General features: G+C 36.5%; 1 protein-coding gene across 1 annotated transcript in view; it reads left to right on the top strand.

The window, feature by feature from the left end:
- Nucleotides 1-17,353, top strand: part of NPEPPS (aminopeptidase puromycin sensitive) — an 86,480-nt gene that overhangs the window by 1,331 nt on the left and 67,796 nt on the right. The window contains exon 2 of the mRNA XM_044248134.1: nt 8,929-9,013. Coding sequence (XP_044104069.1) covers nt 8,929-9,013 — 85 coding nt within the window. The remainder of the gene's footprint in view (nt 1-8,928; nt 9,014-17,353) is intronic.

Raw genomic sequence — 17,353 nt, forward strand, 5'->3', positions numbered from 1 at the left:
CAATAGACATTTCTGACATACCTTGTTATATGATGTATTATGTGAAGTCTGGTGAAAAATGGGAACTATTTTGTAGTTATTTTTAAAGAGAAGAGTGGTAAATATATTATGTCTTTTTCTACTGTAGTCAGGAAAAACCAGTAGGCCTCAACCTTAAAGACAGGGTGGATATAGCAGTAAAATGAAAGAAATGTATAGTGTTGGAATGAATTGAAAGTTTGAAGTTGTCTTTGAAAGCTGAGTACTCAGATTGAAATTATGTCTGAAAGTGTAGAATTAAAAAGTATACTGTCATATATGGAGTGCTTGTGTGAAAACAGGAGGGCCCTAGGGTCCGGCTGCATCAAAAGGCAAAACTTAACCCTTGGAAAGTCAAGTGATTTAAAAATATTCCATTAAGAATATGAATCAGAATGAGTGTATCTTCAGTCTAAATTAGGATTTGAGAGGGTTATTTGGTAGACGATTTGTTTAAGCCAAGTGACTAGAGTGTTTGATATATATTGGCAGGGGGCAGATGGGAGGGATTGTAAACAGTAGTGTGTCTTGTGACTTGGCAAACCTTGGGGAAGAAGGACCTGTGATGAATGAGTTCGCATTATGTGAAAAGACTAAGATGTGGAAAAAAAAAATCATTTATTTCTTTACCTTATTAGCTGGTGTGACCGGTTCATAATTTTGAGAGGTATCTATTTAGGGAAAAATTTCAGGAAAAAAAATTGTCAATAAAGATTTTTAAGTGATTAGGAAGTGACGGTTTTATTTAAGTGTTAGGACAGAGCAGGAGACAATGACATGCTTCTCCTTCCCCCTTTTCTCCTTGTTTTTCCAAAGGGTTGAGAAATATGTGGAAGGCTGCTTCGGGCCATTGAGGGAGCACATGGGAATGTACTAGACATGAACAGGGAATTGTTAATTTGGTGTAAGAAAATAAATCTTTTTTAGTAACAGGAGCTTTTCAAAGCAGTTGTTTCCAGAAATTCTTTTCAGGCTAGAGGGCAACACAAATGAAAGATGGTAGTAGAGTGAATTCTAACAGGTTTTATTAGAGAATGATTGGACTTTTTAATTGTACACATTGCCACCTTTGGAAGAATAAAGGAATTCAGGTTGGTGAAAAGTTAACATTAGTAAAAAAGCATATATTCATATTTTTGAGATCCATGGATTGGAGCAGTAAGACTAAACTGTGGCACTATAAGGTATCTTATTGTGAAAATCTAAAAATGTGGACAGGATTGTATCTCTAGAAATCTAGATTTGTAACTGGTATTGGGTCAGTTTCCTAACAGTTGGAATCACATTACACAAAGTATACAAGTTGCTTGGTTGCTTGAGTTGCAAAATTTTATGATAAGCCCAGAGTATTTGTACAGGTTACATATTAGAAACTTAGTGGATTTTTAACCTGGTCTGGGGTGTGGACTCCTGGGGATGGTGAAGAAATTAGTCAGTGTGCACTGACTTTATAAGTAGTTGTCTTTTACATAAGTGTGTGTGGTCTAGGTCAGCAGGTTTTGCAAAAGTGCTATCACGGGCCTAGAGAAATGGGACATTGTCACCCCTCCCATGCATTCCCCCCTTTACATCAGGATATTTGAGAGCGATGGATTTTTGTAGCTATTTTGAATTCTGACTCTCTTGCTTTGTGGATAATTAATTAAAAAATAGATAAGATGTTTATGTGAGTGGCTACAATGCCTTGTTATGAGTGCATTGTGGTTTATTCAGTAATTGGACTTTCTCTTATGGAAATATTTAACCTGTGCCAAAGAAATTAACTTCATCCTTCAAGGCCAGAAGTCAGGATATAGTAGACAATCCCTGGCCTTTGCCAACAAAATATTCATGTTGGTGATGACTAAATTGGCACTTAGAGAAGAGTTACAGATATAGTAGTTTATTTGGCAGGCTAAAACTTGGCACCTAAATGCATGTTATTGTCAATCCTGTGTTATGGAATTTTCTGCCCAAATTTTGCATATTTTCCTTTTTTTTTTTTTTTTAAGATTTATTTGTTTATTGGGGAGTGGGTAGTGTAAGTGTGCAGGATTAGAGGGAGTGCGAGAGAGAAACTTGAGCAGATTCTGCGCTGAGCGCTGAGCGTGGAACCCCACATGGAGTCGATCTCCTGACCCCAAGAACTCGACTTGAACGGAAATCAAGAGCCCATGCTTAACTGACTGAGCCACCTAGGCACCCCTTGAGTATTTTCTATGCAGTCATTTTGGTTGTTTTTTTAATTACTTAAAGAAGTGGTAAAATTAATAATTTGTGCCACATTTTGCTAGATCACTACATGGTCTTAAGAAATTAAATTTGAAAGAATGGTGATAAGAAATTGAACTTGTTTAGATCTTCTGTTGTTTCTTGAAATGTATGTATGATGAAACACCTCAATATAAGAAGCTTTTATATGTTAAGCTTTATCTACTATCATCTGGCAATGAATTTTACAGTGAATTTTCCAGATAAATGAATCTTAACCTTTGAGGCACTTAGACTTTAAAAAATATTTACTGATTTGGATGGAAATATTCCAAAAATGTATTATTTTTTTTAAACTCTAGTTTCTTATAATCGAGTCTTGTTTCTTTTTTTCTTTTTTAAAATACTGGATATCATTCTGGATATCTGTCATTGGTACCTATAACAACAGATTACCCCAAACTGGGCACTATAATTTGTTAGTTTCATATTTGTTTGTTTTTCTTATTGTTGGGTGATTACTTCTTGCTGCTTATTGTGCTTTGTTGCTGCCTATTGTGCAATTTATTCCCTCTTCTATCTTACTGAGCTTGATCTGAAGAGGTCTAAGTAACCAGAAAAAAAGCTTGTGTGACCTTTAAAAGAAATTTCTAAGTGTGGGTTTGATGGACTCTCTTCTGAGTGAAGGGAATGAGTTTTATAGTATGGACTTTGTATCATCTATTTTGGCTTTTAAACAGGCTCTTTTTTCTTTTTCTTTTTTTCACTTCCTGGTTCTGGATAATTGATATTGTCCATCAATACAATCTGGACAAATGTGATCTTGAGTAGTAAATTATGAAGCTTCTCTGAACTTTGCTACATAAATGAGCCTGTTCTTATTGTAAAATAGATTTTATTCTAATCTATATGTGAGTCAGTGGCAAAGGACTGAGTCTTTTGATAGCTCTCTTGTTAACTGAGATTAATTCTCCAGATCTTGGAGATACAGTTTTGAACATCATTTAAGTATGTAGCTCTTGGGGCACCTGGGTGGCTCAGTGGGTTAAGCCTCTGCCTTCGGCTCAGGTCATGATCTCGGGGTCCTGGGCTCAATGCTTGGAAAGGGAGCCTGCTTCCCCCTCCCCCTCTGCCTGCCTCTCTGCCTACTTGTGATTTCTTTCTCTGTCAAATAAATAAATATTTTTTTAAAAAGTGTGTAGCTCTTAGTTTATTTGGCCACTTGTAATTACTTTAAATTTTTACTTAAATTAGGAAATACTTTAGAAATACAGAAAAGTAACCCACCACAAAGATTTAGCATATATTAAAGTTTTCCCCCCATTTGCTTCAGACTGCGCCTGGTGTTTTTTGAGAAATAAAATGCCACAGATACCACTCAAGTCCATTTCCCTCTTCCTACCCCCACTCCCAGAGGTAAACTTCTCTCTAGGTAGGTGAGTATTATGACTATATATGTAGTTTTATTGCGTATGTAAGTAGCCATAAGCAATAAATAGTAATGTTCTGTATGTTTAACATTTTTACATTTGGGGTGCTACATTTGACTTTCTGCATCTTGCTCTTTTCAGTGTCTCTTTTGTTAGAAAACTTGGCTCAGTTTGTGTTTACTAATTAACTGCTCCTTATTGTCTCTAGAAATTACAGCTCTATTCCACAAAGACAATGATTATTTCAAAATTTTAACAATGAAATTGCTTGTAAGGCAAAGTGTCTCAGGCTTCAGACTGGTGTTTGGAGTTGTCACACTGGAGATTTCCTTTTACTAAAATCTGAGGGCTTTGGTAATCACAGAAAAACTTCTTGGGTCATATAGTACCTGTAAGATGTATTTCTGAGTGATCATAATAAAGACTCATTCAGGGAAAAAAAAAATATCACACATTGCTGCCTTCCCAACTCATAGGAAACTTCCATTGTAAAATTGTTACCAGTGGTCAAGCTGGCTCTTCAATAGAGCCATTACTTGGTGTTTGGTTGAGTTGCAGTGCAGTCTGTATGGGGCTCCGAAGAGGTCTTAACCCTGCGTTTGAAACAAGGAAAGGAAACACTGTGTTCCATTCTTTCGTAGCATCAAATGGAGATGTTGAAAGTGAGCTTGTTATCTACATGATATATATGCCTACTTTAACATTTTGCTTCTATTTTAAGCTTGCAAACTGTGAAGATCTTAATGCTGAAATTCCTTTGAATTATTACCTGTATTTTTGGTAGTGGAAAATATCACTAATGGTGATGTTAGATGTGAGAATTCATGTAGTGAATCATCAGGTCAGTGCTATTGTGGGGAAAACATAAAAAAGAGCAGTGTTACAGTGTGGCACTGAAACACTTAAATCTGTGTAGGTATTTAAAATCTGTACATGTATGCTGACATCCAAAGTACTATATAATGTAGCACAAAGCTTTTAAATTTTCTGTCATTCTGATAGACACTTTATAAACTGTTAGGTGAATGCTGTTAGATGATATTTGGAAGAACATCTTTATGATTACAGCACTTTTAATCTTGGTCTCTATGTATGCTTTTTTTTAAAGTAAACTCTGTGCCCAGTGTGGGGCTTGAACTCACAACCCTGAGATCAAGAGTTGCATGCTTTACCGCCTGAGGTAGCCACATGCCCCTCTGTGTGTGTGTGTGTCTTAATAACAATATCTATTAACTGATTACTGTGAATCAGGTTCTAAGTACTAAAAAAAACACTTTCTATCCTTTTTAAAGGACATGGTTAAGATGAGGCAGAGTATACAGTGAGATTTTTAAAATTTGAGTAGCATTCTGTTACTAAGATAAGTATTTTTATTCCTTTGGTTCTTCCCTCCCACCCTTCCAGAAATGGCAGCGTCTTGGGGAAAAAAAAATTATTAGCTGTTCAACAAACGGCTTAACTCAGTAGTATAAACAGGTGGGTTTCCTCTAAATAAAGGAGGAATTAGAATATACTTGTAAATGGATGTTGTAGACTGTGCCTTTCCAAAGTATGCAAACTCTTTCCCTCAGAATGTTAAGTAGTAGTGAGGTGAATGTCAATTGGCATATGTAGTGTTGTACAGCTATCTTGACATTGGCAGATTAACTGCTTGGTTACCATTAAATTCACTGTAGATGTTGTTGAATGAAAATATGCTTGCCTCAATAAAGATGAAGATGTGTAACTAAACTGCTGTTATTATCCTGTTGGCATAAACTTCAAACTCTGGAAGGTTTTTATTCATTTTTACTTTTTGGAGACACCTCCCTGCAGCCCACCCCAGCCTCATTAAGTGCTTCATTTCTCTGTGTTGCTGAATTTTTTAAAAGTGAATTTATAAATAGGCACAGGGATCTTTTTTGCTTTATTTGTTCAAACATAGTGCTATAAATGTCCAGTTGGGACAGAAAGGTTTTGTTACTGCTTAGGAATGTTCGTGATGAAGTAAATGGTGTGAAGGAATATTACCACTTACAAAAATTATTTATTTATTTATATATTTAAAGATTAGTTTAATTTATTTTTTAATTAAAGATTTTATTTTTAAGTAATGTCTGTATGTAACATGGGGCTGGAACTCAGAACCCCAAGATCAAGAGTTGCATGCTCTACGGACTGAGCCAGCCAGGTGCTCCTGCCACTTAAAAAAATTTTTTTAAAGTTCATCGAATGACATTTTTGTTTAGAAACAGAAAGATTTATGAAAAAGGATTTTTTTTAAACTAAGCTCTACACCCAGTGTGGGGCTTGAATTCATATCCCCAAGATCAAGAGTCTCATGCTCTACCAACTGACGTAGTGAGTCCCTGAAAAGGATTTTTTTTTAATGAGCCAAAATAGTTTCACATTATGTGTTAGCCATTTTTACAGGCTTACTAATATATATCTGTAACTTAGGTCAGGTAATTTTAGTTTGAGATTAATCTTGTTTATTTATTGGTTATTAATAAAATGATTACTCTTTGGTATAGCTTTTTCATACAGACATTATATTACTCTTGTGTCCTTACCTGGTTCTGTGTTCTGTTAGTGATCTTGAGGCAGTATTGACCTACTGTGGGTTTTGTTTGGACTGCACAGTGTTCTTGCAAATTTTGTGTTAGTTGCCATCAGTTACAATTTGGGAGATCGTATATGAAATCTGAATTTGTGGCTTTTTTTTTTTTTTAAATAATCTTTCTGTCCAGTGTGGGGCTTGACTCAGACCCAGAGATCAAAAGTTGCACATGCCCTACCAAAAGAGCCAAGTAGGAGCCCCTGTGGGGTTTGTTTTTGTTTTTTGTTTTTTTGTAGTTGGAAGATCTGTTAATATGGAGTCTGCTTTTCAATATAGCAGTAATTGGTTAGCTCCAAGAAATGACTACTTCCCCTTCCTTTATACGTAGCCTTCACCTGGCCTACTCTATTCACCTGTTTCACTGGCTTCTGTAGACATTTGTTTGTGATTTAGGGCATCTGTACTTTTGTTATTTTATTTTTAGATTTTATTTATTTATTTGATAGGGAAAGTGTCTGCCCGTGAGCAGGGAGGGACTGAGGGAGAGGGAGAGGCTGAAGGGGATAGAAAAACTATTTCCTTCAAAACTGCCACATTCAGATCTAGAGAGATCTGAAGCGCACTCCACCTTGAGCAGGGGAGCCCCGTGTAGGGCTCCATCTCACAACCATGAGAGCATGACCGGAGCTGAAACCAATGAAACCAATAACCGAATGAATCACCCAGGAGCCCCAGATTTTTGTTGTTTTAAATTCACACCATTCAAATGAATGGTCTGAAAATGAATCTGAGGTTCTGTTTAAATGCAGCAAGTATATAAAATCAAGTCTACAACCAAATTGAAAAGTCGGCAAGGGTTATAAATGAACAATTTGCAGAGAAAAAGCAATGGCCAAAAAAAAAAAAAGAAGGAGAAAGAAACTAAGTAGAGAAGATGCTTACTTAACCAGTGCTACTATTAATCAGGAAAATTCTAATTAAAGCAATGGTGGGATATAATTTAATACCCATCAGATTGTCAAAGATTTTTAAGTTTTTTAGAGGATGATAAACATTGTATTTCCTTTCCTTTTTTTTTTTTTTTTTTAAGATTTTATTTATTTATTTGACAGAGATCACAAGTAGGCAGAGAGGCAGGCGAGAAAGAGAGGGAAGCAGGCTCCCCGCCAGGCAGAGAGCCAATGCAGGGCTTGATCCCAGGACGCTGAGATAATGACCTGAGTTGGAGGCAGGGGCTTAACCCACTGAGTCACCCAGGCACCCGGAACATGGTATTTCTTCACTCTTTGCTCATGGGAGTGTTAATTGAAACTACTCTAGAGCATAATTGGGATATTCTTGGTAAAAAAAAAAATACGCATAAGAAAACATGGACCAAGATATTTGTTATAGTACTATTTTTCAAAAAAAGGTTTTATTTATTTATTTGACAGAGACAGAGATCACAAGTAGGCAGAGAGGCAGTCAGAGAGAGAGGAGAAAGCAGGCTCCCTGCTGAGCAGAGAGCCCAATGCGGGGCTCGATCCCAGGACGCTGAGATCATGACCTGAGCTGAAGGCAGAGGCTTTAACCCACTGAGCCACCCAGGCGCCCCCATAGCACTATTTTAAAAAACAAAAAAAGTGGAAACAACCTAACTTCCTTTAGGAAGGAAATGGATAAATAATTGGTTTATTTTTATAATGGAATACTATATAGGAGTTAAATTTAATGAATTAGATCTATATCTGTCTACATTTACCCATCTCAGAAACAAATGTTAAATGAAAAAAGCAGGTGCAAAGGTGATACTATTTGTGTAAAACTAAAAACATTGCTTACTGATCTTTATATATGTAGCAGAAGTACTATATATACACACCATAAAGAGCTACATTAGCCTTAGGAGAGTGGTTATCTCCATGTAATGAGGAAGCGAGGATGGAGCTTTCATTATATCTATATTTTATTGGGGGGGATCTGAAGTAAGTAAGACAAAATCTTAAAAAGTTTATTTAATCTTGGTGGTGAGTCATTAGTGTCTGTTATATTCAAAATGCTACTTTGGTAAGAGAAGAAAATTTAAAGAATGTCTTACGGGGGTGCCTGGGTGGCTCAGTGGGTTAAGCCGCTGCTTCGGCTTGGGTCATGATCTCAGGGTCCTGGGATCGAGTCCCGCATCGGGCTCTCTGCCATCGGGCTCTCTGCTCAGCGGGGGGCCTGCTTCCTCCTCTCTCTCTGCCTGCCTCTCTGCCTACTTGTGATCTCTCTCTGTCAAATAAATAAATAAAATCTTAAAAAAAAAAAAGAGTGTCTTACGAAGTTTTGACATGATTTATGATACCCCTTTTCTTCCTCTATCCTTAAAGAAGGTATTATGATGGGTTTGATGTGTAGGTTGAAATACACAATTAATTGCAACATATAAGAAATGTTTCCTAATTAATTTTTAATTTGGAAAGTTTTAATTGTTTTAAATAAAAGCTTAAGTAGGAAAAATGCTTTTATTTAGCTCATTGGTCAGATGTTTAAAGTCTAAAATACTTAAGTGTTTATGGTTGCTTTTAATATAATTCAGAAAATGTGAGTTGCCTTAGATTACTTAAAACTACTCATTTATTTTTTACCATTGAGGTATAAATACTCAGTCTAGGCTTTAGTGATGGCTGGGCTTAAAAAGATGCCCTGTGACATACATTAGGCCAAGATGAAGATGTACATGTTATTAATCTTGGCTATTTCTGACACTGCTGGTTTTTCTTTTCCCCTTAGGTGAGGCAGGCAACCAATCAGATTGTGATGAATTGTGCTGATATTGACATTATTACAGCTTCATATGCACCAGAGGGAGATGAAGGTAAGAGCTGTTTTCCATTTAATTTGCTGTCTCTCTGTGTGTATCATGTATGTGTGGTGGCATATACATTTTCAGATTAAGGTAGCAGTGTTTGTTACATTAGAAATAGGAAACATTTTTAGATGTTCGTGGGAAATATTTTAATAATTTGTACTATGAGATAAAGGAGACGCCACATTCTAATTCTACTTCAAACATTAACATTTTGTAACCCTAGGCAGATTACATTTCCATAAATGTAAAATGAATATACCATGCATTTAAAGCTAAAGAGTTATTTTTTAAAATTAATTAATTTATTTTAGAGAGAGAGAGAGAGAGCTTGAGTGGGAGGGGCAGAGAGAATCCCAAGTAGACACTGCACTGACCGTGGAGCCCGACGCAGGGCTTGATTCCACAACCCCGGGGTCACAACCTGAGCTGAAACCAAGAGTCACTCGCCAATTGACCACACCACCAAGGCACCCAAAACTGAAGAGATATTTTTAAAATAAGTGCTTTGAACATGAAAGATTGGTTTATTAAGGTGGCTTAGTTCATACTTGGTTTTCTTAAAGATTTTTATTTCCCTCTTGAACAGTAGATTAAAATTGGAATAATGAATCTTATTCACAATTGAGAGAAAAATATTTGTCCTGCGGGTTGGAATGTGGAGGTTAGAAGCTAGATGACCAAGTTAGTTACAGAGTAAGAATATGTTAAAAGGAAATATATAGAATGCCTGGGAACTCACTTAGCATCTTTAAAATGAGAACTATTTTAGACCTTGTAATTGTAACAAGGGATTAAATTGAGTAGTCTGTTTTGGCCTGAAATCTTATTCCCACATAATCTCCATTTTAAAAAATTGTCATATTTGGCATGAAGTCACAAGTGTATTAATACTGGAACTGAAGTGCTTTTTGCTTTTGACAGAATGATCTTTTGGTTAGTCTTCATTACTATGAGACTTCCTGTTAGAAAATTTTTTGTTTGCCATCAGGCTGCCTGGCTGGCTCAGCTAGTAGAGCATGCAGCTCTTGATCTCAGGGTTGTGAGTTCAAGCCCCACTTAGCACGTAGAGCTTACTTTAAAAAAAAAAAAGAAAAGAAAAGAAAATCTTTTCATTGAATATCAAATAAGTTAGAAATTTAGCCTTTTAGTTCACATTTTGTATTGCTCTTAACCCTCTCCTTCACGCTGAAAAGAAGCATACAAGGAAAAATATAAGGAAAAATAAATACTTATTTCATGAATTTATTTTATTTCATGAATTTTTCTTAAATTATCTTGTCCATAGAATGACCCCCCCCAAAAGTAGCAGTTGAGCAGAGTATTTCCAAAAAGTATTTATTGTTCGATTGTTTGTAAATGAGATCAAATTGCTGTGGTTTTAAGCTAGAGGAACACATCCTTCAAATGGACTTTGGATGAGTGTCAACATTAAAAAATTGTTTGGGTAAATGAGAGAGGGGTTATTTAATTTCCTTATCTGTGAAGAAAAATGTAAGCATTTTAGCCAAGCATATCAAGGCAAGCTTGCTCTGTTGTAGGTAGAGAACATTTAAATTTGATGTAGTTTTAAAATGGTGCCACTATAGATAGGAAGAGATTGTAAAATATACTCGCACCCTCCAGTTGGCATGGTTTCAGCTCAGGTTTTTATCTTCCTCTACTAAATTTTTTTTTGTTTTTATAAATTTTGTTTTTATCTTCCTCTACTAAAATGTCAGGAAAGAATTCAGAGAACTCAAATGCTTTGAGTATGCATAACTGAATGGTGCCAAGCTCCTAATAGTTAGAATAGCAGTGTTTGTGTTCTAAGAGGGTCAGAAGAGAAATGAAAGCTTGTAGAAGTGAAGGGGATTTGGAGAGGGATTCAGATAAAACGTTACTCTTTTTTAGGTACATAAAGTATTTTCTTCAAAACTAGCTAAGGGGTATTTTCAACTCATTTCTCCTACAGCAATGGGAAAAACCTAGAGTCATGTGTAAGCTCATCTAATTTGAGAGTATAAGAGAATGGGAAATTGTATTAATGTGGCATTTTAAGGTTTCAGTCAGAAACAGTTTTGGCCTTCCAGATACATACACAGTGTAATTTTATCCTTGGGCATAGTAGCATTTCTTGAGTTTTACTGTATGGAAGAGTACAACATGTTGTTCTTTAGAAATTAGTAGTTGCAAATTTGATTGCCAGCTCCTTCCAGGGTGGTATGGTTTGACAGGTGAATAACTGAGTCAATAGGAAAAGTACCATTTTTTAACTTGGCTGATCTCCTTTAGTACAGTACCTATTAATATTTATGATTGCCTCCTGTAAGACCGAGTTACATATGTGTAGCCACTAAATCTTGGTACTTTACGGTAAAATCAGAAAGTCGTTCGTTCGAAGGCATGAAGTTGTTGCTTCTTTGTGTAAATTTTTAATTGATGAAAAAGAAGCTGTTTTGTGGTTTGTGCAGTGACCCAGAAAGACCTATTGGCGTGTGTCTCTTTAAACTAAGGCACTGCCTTTTCAACAAAAATAACTTATTTTAAAACCTAATTGAGATCTTTGTAATATTTAAAAAATGAGAACTCAGTAAGAAAAACGGCTGAAAACTGTTTTTTTACTGTTCTGCACTTCAAGGGTTGGTGAAATCACTAGCACTTAAGCCCCAGTGCAAGGAGTGCACCTCCCTACACAGTGAGTGCAGGGGTTAGTATTGTCACCAGCTTCCGCAGGAGTGCCTGAACTCAGGTCCTGACAGGTAACGAGACTTTTAATTTATCATTAATAGATGGCTTGGGCATAACCACACGGACATTGATCATTTGAAAGTTTTGTATTAACTTTTCCCTTAGTATACTCTCTCAGGTATGTTTGTAGCATTAGCTGTGTAAGGAAGAAATTTTCCCTATTCCATTCAAAGTTCTGATTCTAGCCTCAGATCCACTAGCATCACCCTGCCTTATCCATGCAAGGCATGTAAATCTTAACACGTTTCTTCTTGAAGCAGAGGTACATTTTTCAGTGTGCAGATGAGTGCATGTATGTGTTTAATGAGAGGATGAAGCAGCTAGTCAGAAATACTGCCAAACGGTAACAATTTTGAGCAAAACTATTAACTTGAGAAAAAGGAATCGTTCCTCACACTCCATCAGAGGCCTTTATCATGAGCTTCAGTAGGCCTTTATAAGCCCATCAGTGATATATATTCCGTCGTCATGCAGTTAAGTGTAGATTAGGAATAGCATTAAACCACCATCTCTTTGCAAGAGTTGTTTTTGTCATCATTCTGAAAATACATGCATGACTAATTAAGTGCTAGCTCTGAAATGTGGAAAATTGAAAGAGAAGGGGAAATACTAATTTCTAATACAAATGTATTGGAATATGCAGAATTTCATAAGGAGATTTTAAATGAAAGGAATCAAAGTATAAGTTTAGTAATACAAATAACAATATAGGGTAGGGGGCCTCAAACCAAAGTTATGGTTGGGATTAAGGAAATAACAAACACGAGTGAATTGGACTGGATGTAGCAAAGCGAGAATGTTGGGACAGAGGCCAGACCAAAGAAAGTATTAAAGAATATTTAAATGTATTCAAATTTTAAAGAACTTTTCAGGCCAACAACATTTTTTTTGGGCTATAGTGACATCTGTTGAATTTGCAACCTACCAGGGAACTGTGTGTTACGCATATTCTTTATCACTTGGACATGAAGATAAGACTTGAGCATAGCTGTCTCGTTAAAAAGAGCAAAAAGCCTTTTGAGAGTCTTCTAGATTCTTAATTGAAACTGGTATATAATGTGCTATATTACTATTTAATATATTTAGTGGATTATTTTAGTTTGCTGTACATGTTCCAGTGGTATATCCTTTTAAAAATTCAGAATACCTTTTTTCAGGAAGCTTTTAAAGTTTTTTGGGCACTACAGTGGCCTTATTTCTGAGCTCTTGTTTTTATTTTGCCTCTACTTTATTTACAAGTCCTGAGTATATTGAGTTTTGGGGATTTCAAACATAAAGTCTATTATGTGCTATTCTTCGTGTTAACGCATAAGCTAACCACTACTCTGGGCTATATTGAAGAACCAGATGTTTTCCCAGCTCTTTGGTAACTTTCAGGGCATCCTGTTTTCTGAATTAAATGGTGATTTTAGGGTCACCTGGGTGGCTCAGTCGGTTAAGTGTCTGCCTTCAGCTCAGGTTATAATCCCAGGATATTGGGATTGAGCCCCATATCAGGTTCCTTGCTCAGTGGGAGCCTTCTTCCCCCTCTGCCTGCTCCCCCTGCTTGTGTGCACACTCTCTCCCTCTCTCTGTCAAATAAATAAAACTCTTTTTTTAAAAATGCTGATTCTATTTTTCCTACTAATAAACTTAATTTTTCAGAGCACTTTGGAGTAAAAAGTACAGAGATGTCCTCCGTATTCCTTGTCCCACCCACCCTTCTCTTCCTCATTATCAACATCCTGAACCAAAGTGGTACAATTGTTACAGTCAGTGAAACTTACCTTGGCACCTCATTAACAAAGTCAGTAGTTTACATTAGGGTTCACTCCATGCTGTGGGTTTTGTTTTGTTTGTTTTTTTAAAAGGTTTTATTTATTTATTTGACAGAGAGATTCAGCAAGAGAGGGAACACAAGCAGGGAGAGTGGGAGAGAGGGAAGCAGGCTCCCCACTGAGCAGTAAGCCTAATGCAGGGCTGGATGCCAGGACCCTGGGATCAGGACCTGAGTTGAAGGCAGACACTTAATGACTGAGCCACCCAGACACCCCTGCATATAAAGTTTAGAATCAGTTTTTCAGTATCCGTGAAATAACTTTCTGGGATTTTTATTGGGATTGGGATTGAATCTATAGATCAAGTTGGGAGGAACTGATGTCTTGACAATATGGAATCTTACCCATGAACATGGATTATCTCTCCATTTATTTAGTTCTTTAATATCTATTATGAGAATTTAGTAGTTTTTCTCCTGGATCTTACATATATTTTGTTAGATTTATACCTAAGTATTTTGTTTTTGAATATGATAATGTAAATGATAAAGTGTTTTCAATTTCAAATACCACTTATTCATTGCTGGTATATAGACAAGTGATTGACTTATATATATATATTAATCTTATATTCTGCAACCTTATTATAATTGCTCATTAGTTCCAGGAGTTTTTTTGCTGATTCCTTTGAATTTTCTACATGACCACATCATCTGTGAACAAGGACAGTTTTATTTCTACTATCCCAATATGTATACCTTTTATTTCCTTTTCTTGTCTTACTACATTAGCTAGGGCTTTTCAGTACAATGTTGAAAAGCAGTGGTAAGACATCTTTGCTTTGTTCCTCATCTTAGCTGGAAAGCTTGGACTTTGTCACCATGAAATACGATGTTAGTTGTAGGGTTTTTATAGATGTTCTATCTCAAGTTGAAGAAATTCATCTTTATTCCTACTTTGCTGAGAGATTTTATCATGAATGGGTATTGGATGTTGTTAGATGCTTTTTCTGCATCTTCTGATAGTTGTATAATATTTCTTCTTTAGACTGTTGATGTGATGAAGTACATTGATTGATTTTTGTGTGTTGAAACTACCTTGCACAATAGGATAAATCCCACTTGGTCATGGCATATAATTCTTATTATATATTGTTGGATTCGATTTGCTAATATTTTGTTGAGGATTTTTGTATTTATGTTCCTAAGAGACACTGGTCTATAGTTTTCTTATGTGTCTTTTGTTTTGATAGTAGGGTAATGTAGCTTCATAAAATGAGTTAGGAAGTATTCTTTCTGCTTCAATGCTCTGGAACAGATTTTAGAGAATACATACCATTTCTTACTTAAATGTTTGGTAGAATTCACAAGTGAACCTGTCTGAGCCTGTGCTTTCTGTTTTGGAAGATCATTATTGATTCAGTTTCTTCTTATTTTTTTTTTTTTAATTTTTTTTTTTTTTAAGATTTTATTTATTTATTTGACAGAGAGAAATCACAAGTAGACGGAGAGGCAGGCAGAGAGAGAAGGAAGCAGGCTCCCTGCCGAGCAGAGAGCCCGATGCAGGACTCGATCCCAGGACCCTGAGATCATGACCTGAGCCGAAGGCAGCAGCTTAACCCACTGAGCCACCCAGGCGCCCCTTTTTTTTAATTTTAAAGACTTATTTATTTATTTTAGAGAGCATGTGCTTTTGAGTGGGTGGGGGAGGGGCAGAGAGAGAATCTAAAGCAGACTCCCCACTGAATATGGAGCCCAATATAGGGCTTGAACTCACCACCCTGAGATGACCTGAGCTGAAACCAGGAGTCAGACACTCAACCAACTGAAGCACCCATGTGTCCTGATTCAACTTCCTTAAAAGATACATAGCTATTTAGCTTATCTGTTTTCTTCTTGTATGTGTTTTAGTAGATTGTGGGTTTCAAGGAATTGGTCCCTTTGATTGAGGTTTTTAGATTTGGGGCAGAGATTTGTTTATAATATTCCTGTATTATTTTTAAATTTAATTTAACTTATTCATTTTTTTGAGTGGGGGGAGAGGCAGAATTAGAGGGACTTTTAAGCAGGCTCCATGCCCAGCACAGAGCCCAATACAAAGCTGTTATCATGACCCTGAGATCATGACCTGAACCTAAATCAAGAATTGGTGGCTTAACTGACTGAGCCACTCAGGTGCCCCTCCTGTATCATTTTTTTAATGTCCATGGGATCTGTAGTGATGTTGTCTCTTTCAGTTTTTTTCTTTAAAAAAAAAAAAAAGATTTATTTACTTTAGAGAGAGAAAGGGTATGGGAGGGGCAGAGGTGGGGAGAGAGAGAGAGACTCCCAAGCAGACTCCATGCTGAGCATGGAGCCTGATGCAGAGCTGGATCCCATGACTTTGAGATCATGACCTGAGTGAAAACCAAGAGTCAAGAGGTTTAACTGACTGAGCCACCTAGGCTCCTGATTTTAGTAATTGTGTTTTCGTTTTCTCCCTTTTCTCTTAACCTGGCTTGAGGCTTACTGATTTTGATGATATTTTTCCCCCCAAAGAATCAGCTTTTGTTGTTGTTGTTGTTTTTAAGTTATTGATTTTTTTTTTAATTTATTGATTTATTTGACAGAGAGAGACAGCAGGAGAGGAAACACAGGCTGGGAGAGTGGGAGAGGTAAAAGCAGGCTTCCTACTGAGCAGGGAGCCTGACAAGGGGCTCAATTCCAGGACCCTGGGATCATGACCTGAGCCAAAAGCAGCCCCTTAACCAACTGAGCCAACGAAACACCCCTGCTCTAATTTTAATTTTTTTTTTCCTGTGCCTTATTTTGGATTTAATTTGTTCTTTTTCTAGTTTCCTAAGATGGAAGCTTAGATAATTTATTTGATTTATTTTTAATTTTGAAGTAAGCTCTATGCCCTGTGGGGCTAAATCTCAAGCTCTACTGATTGAGCCAGCCAGGTACCCCTAGATGATTGATTTTGTAGTATAGGGTTGCAGTACTGTAAATTTCCTTATAAACACCGCTCTCCCTGAATCTCACAAACTTTGTAAATTGTATTTTCATTTTCGTTTAGTTAAAAGTATTTTAAGATTTCTCTTGAGGGTTCTTCTTTGACCTATGTGTTATTTAGAAGTATTATAGGGGCACCTGGGTGGTTCAGTGGGTTAAAGTCTCTGCCTTCTGCTTGGGTTATGGTCCCGGGGTCCTGGGATTGAGTCCCACATTGGGCTCAATCAGCAGGGATCTCCGCTCAGCAGGAATCTCCGCTCAGCAGGAAGCCTGCTTCCCTTCCTCTCTCTCTGCCTACTTGTGATCTCTGTCAAATAAAGAAATAAAATCATAAAAAAAAAGTATTATAATTATTTAACTTCTAATTGTTTTGAGGATTTTTCTAGCTATAGTTGTTACTGATTTCTAGTTTAATTCCTTTGTGGTCAGAGAACAGACATTTTATGATTTCTTTCTTTCTTCCTTTTTTTTTTTTTAAATTAGTTCAAGTGTATCTATGACCAAAGAATATGGTCTGTCTTGGTGAATGGTCCAAATGAACTTGAGTAAAATGTGTAACACAAGCTGTTGTTTGATGAAATCGTCAACAGATACCCAATTGGTTGGTGGTGCTTTTGAGTTCAAATATATCCTTACAGATTTCTGCTGCTGACACTGTTTATTTCTGATAGAAGGCTGTTAAAGTCTCCAGCTCTAATAGTAGATTCATCTATTCCTCTTTGCCATTCTGTCAGTTTTTACCTCATGTATTTTGATGCTTTATTATTAGATGCATCCACATTAAGAATTTTTACGTTTTGCTGGAGTATTGCCCCCCTTCTCATTATGTAACGTTCCTTTTAACTTCTCTTGCTTTAAAGTCTGCTCTG

Source organism: Neovison vison, chromosome 5, assembly GCF_020171115.1.
Source record: "Neovison vison isolate M4711 chromosome 5, ASM_NN_V1, whole genome shotgun sequence".
Classification (NCBI taxonomy): domain Eukaryota; kingdom Metazoa; phylum Chordata; class Mammalia; order Carnivora; family Mustelidae; genus Neogale; species Neogale vison.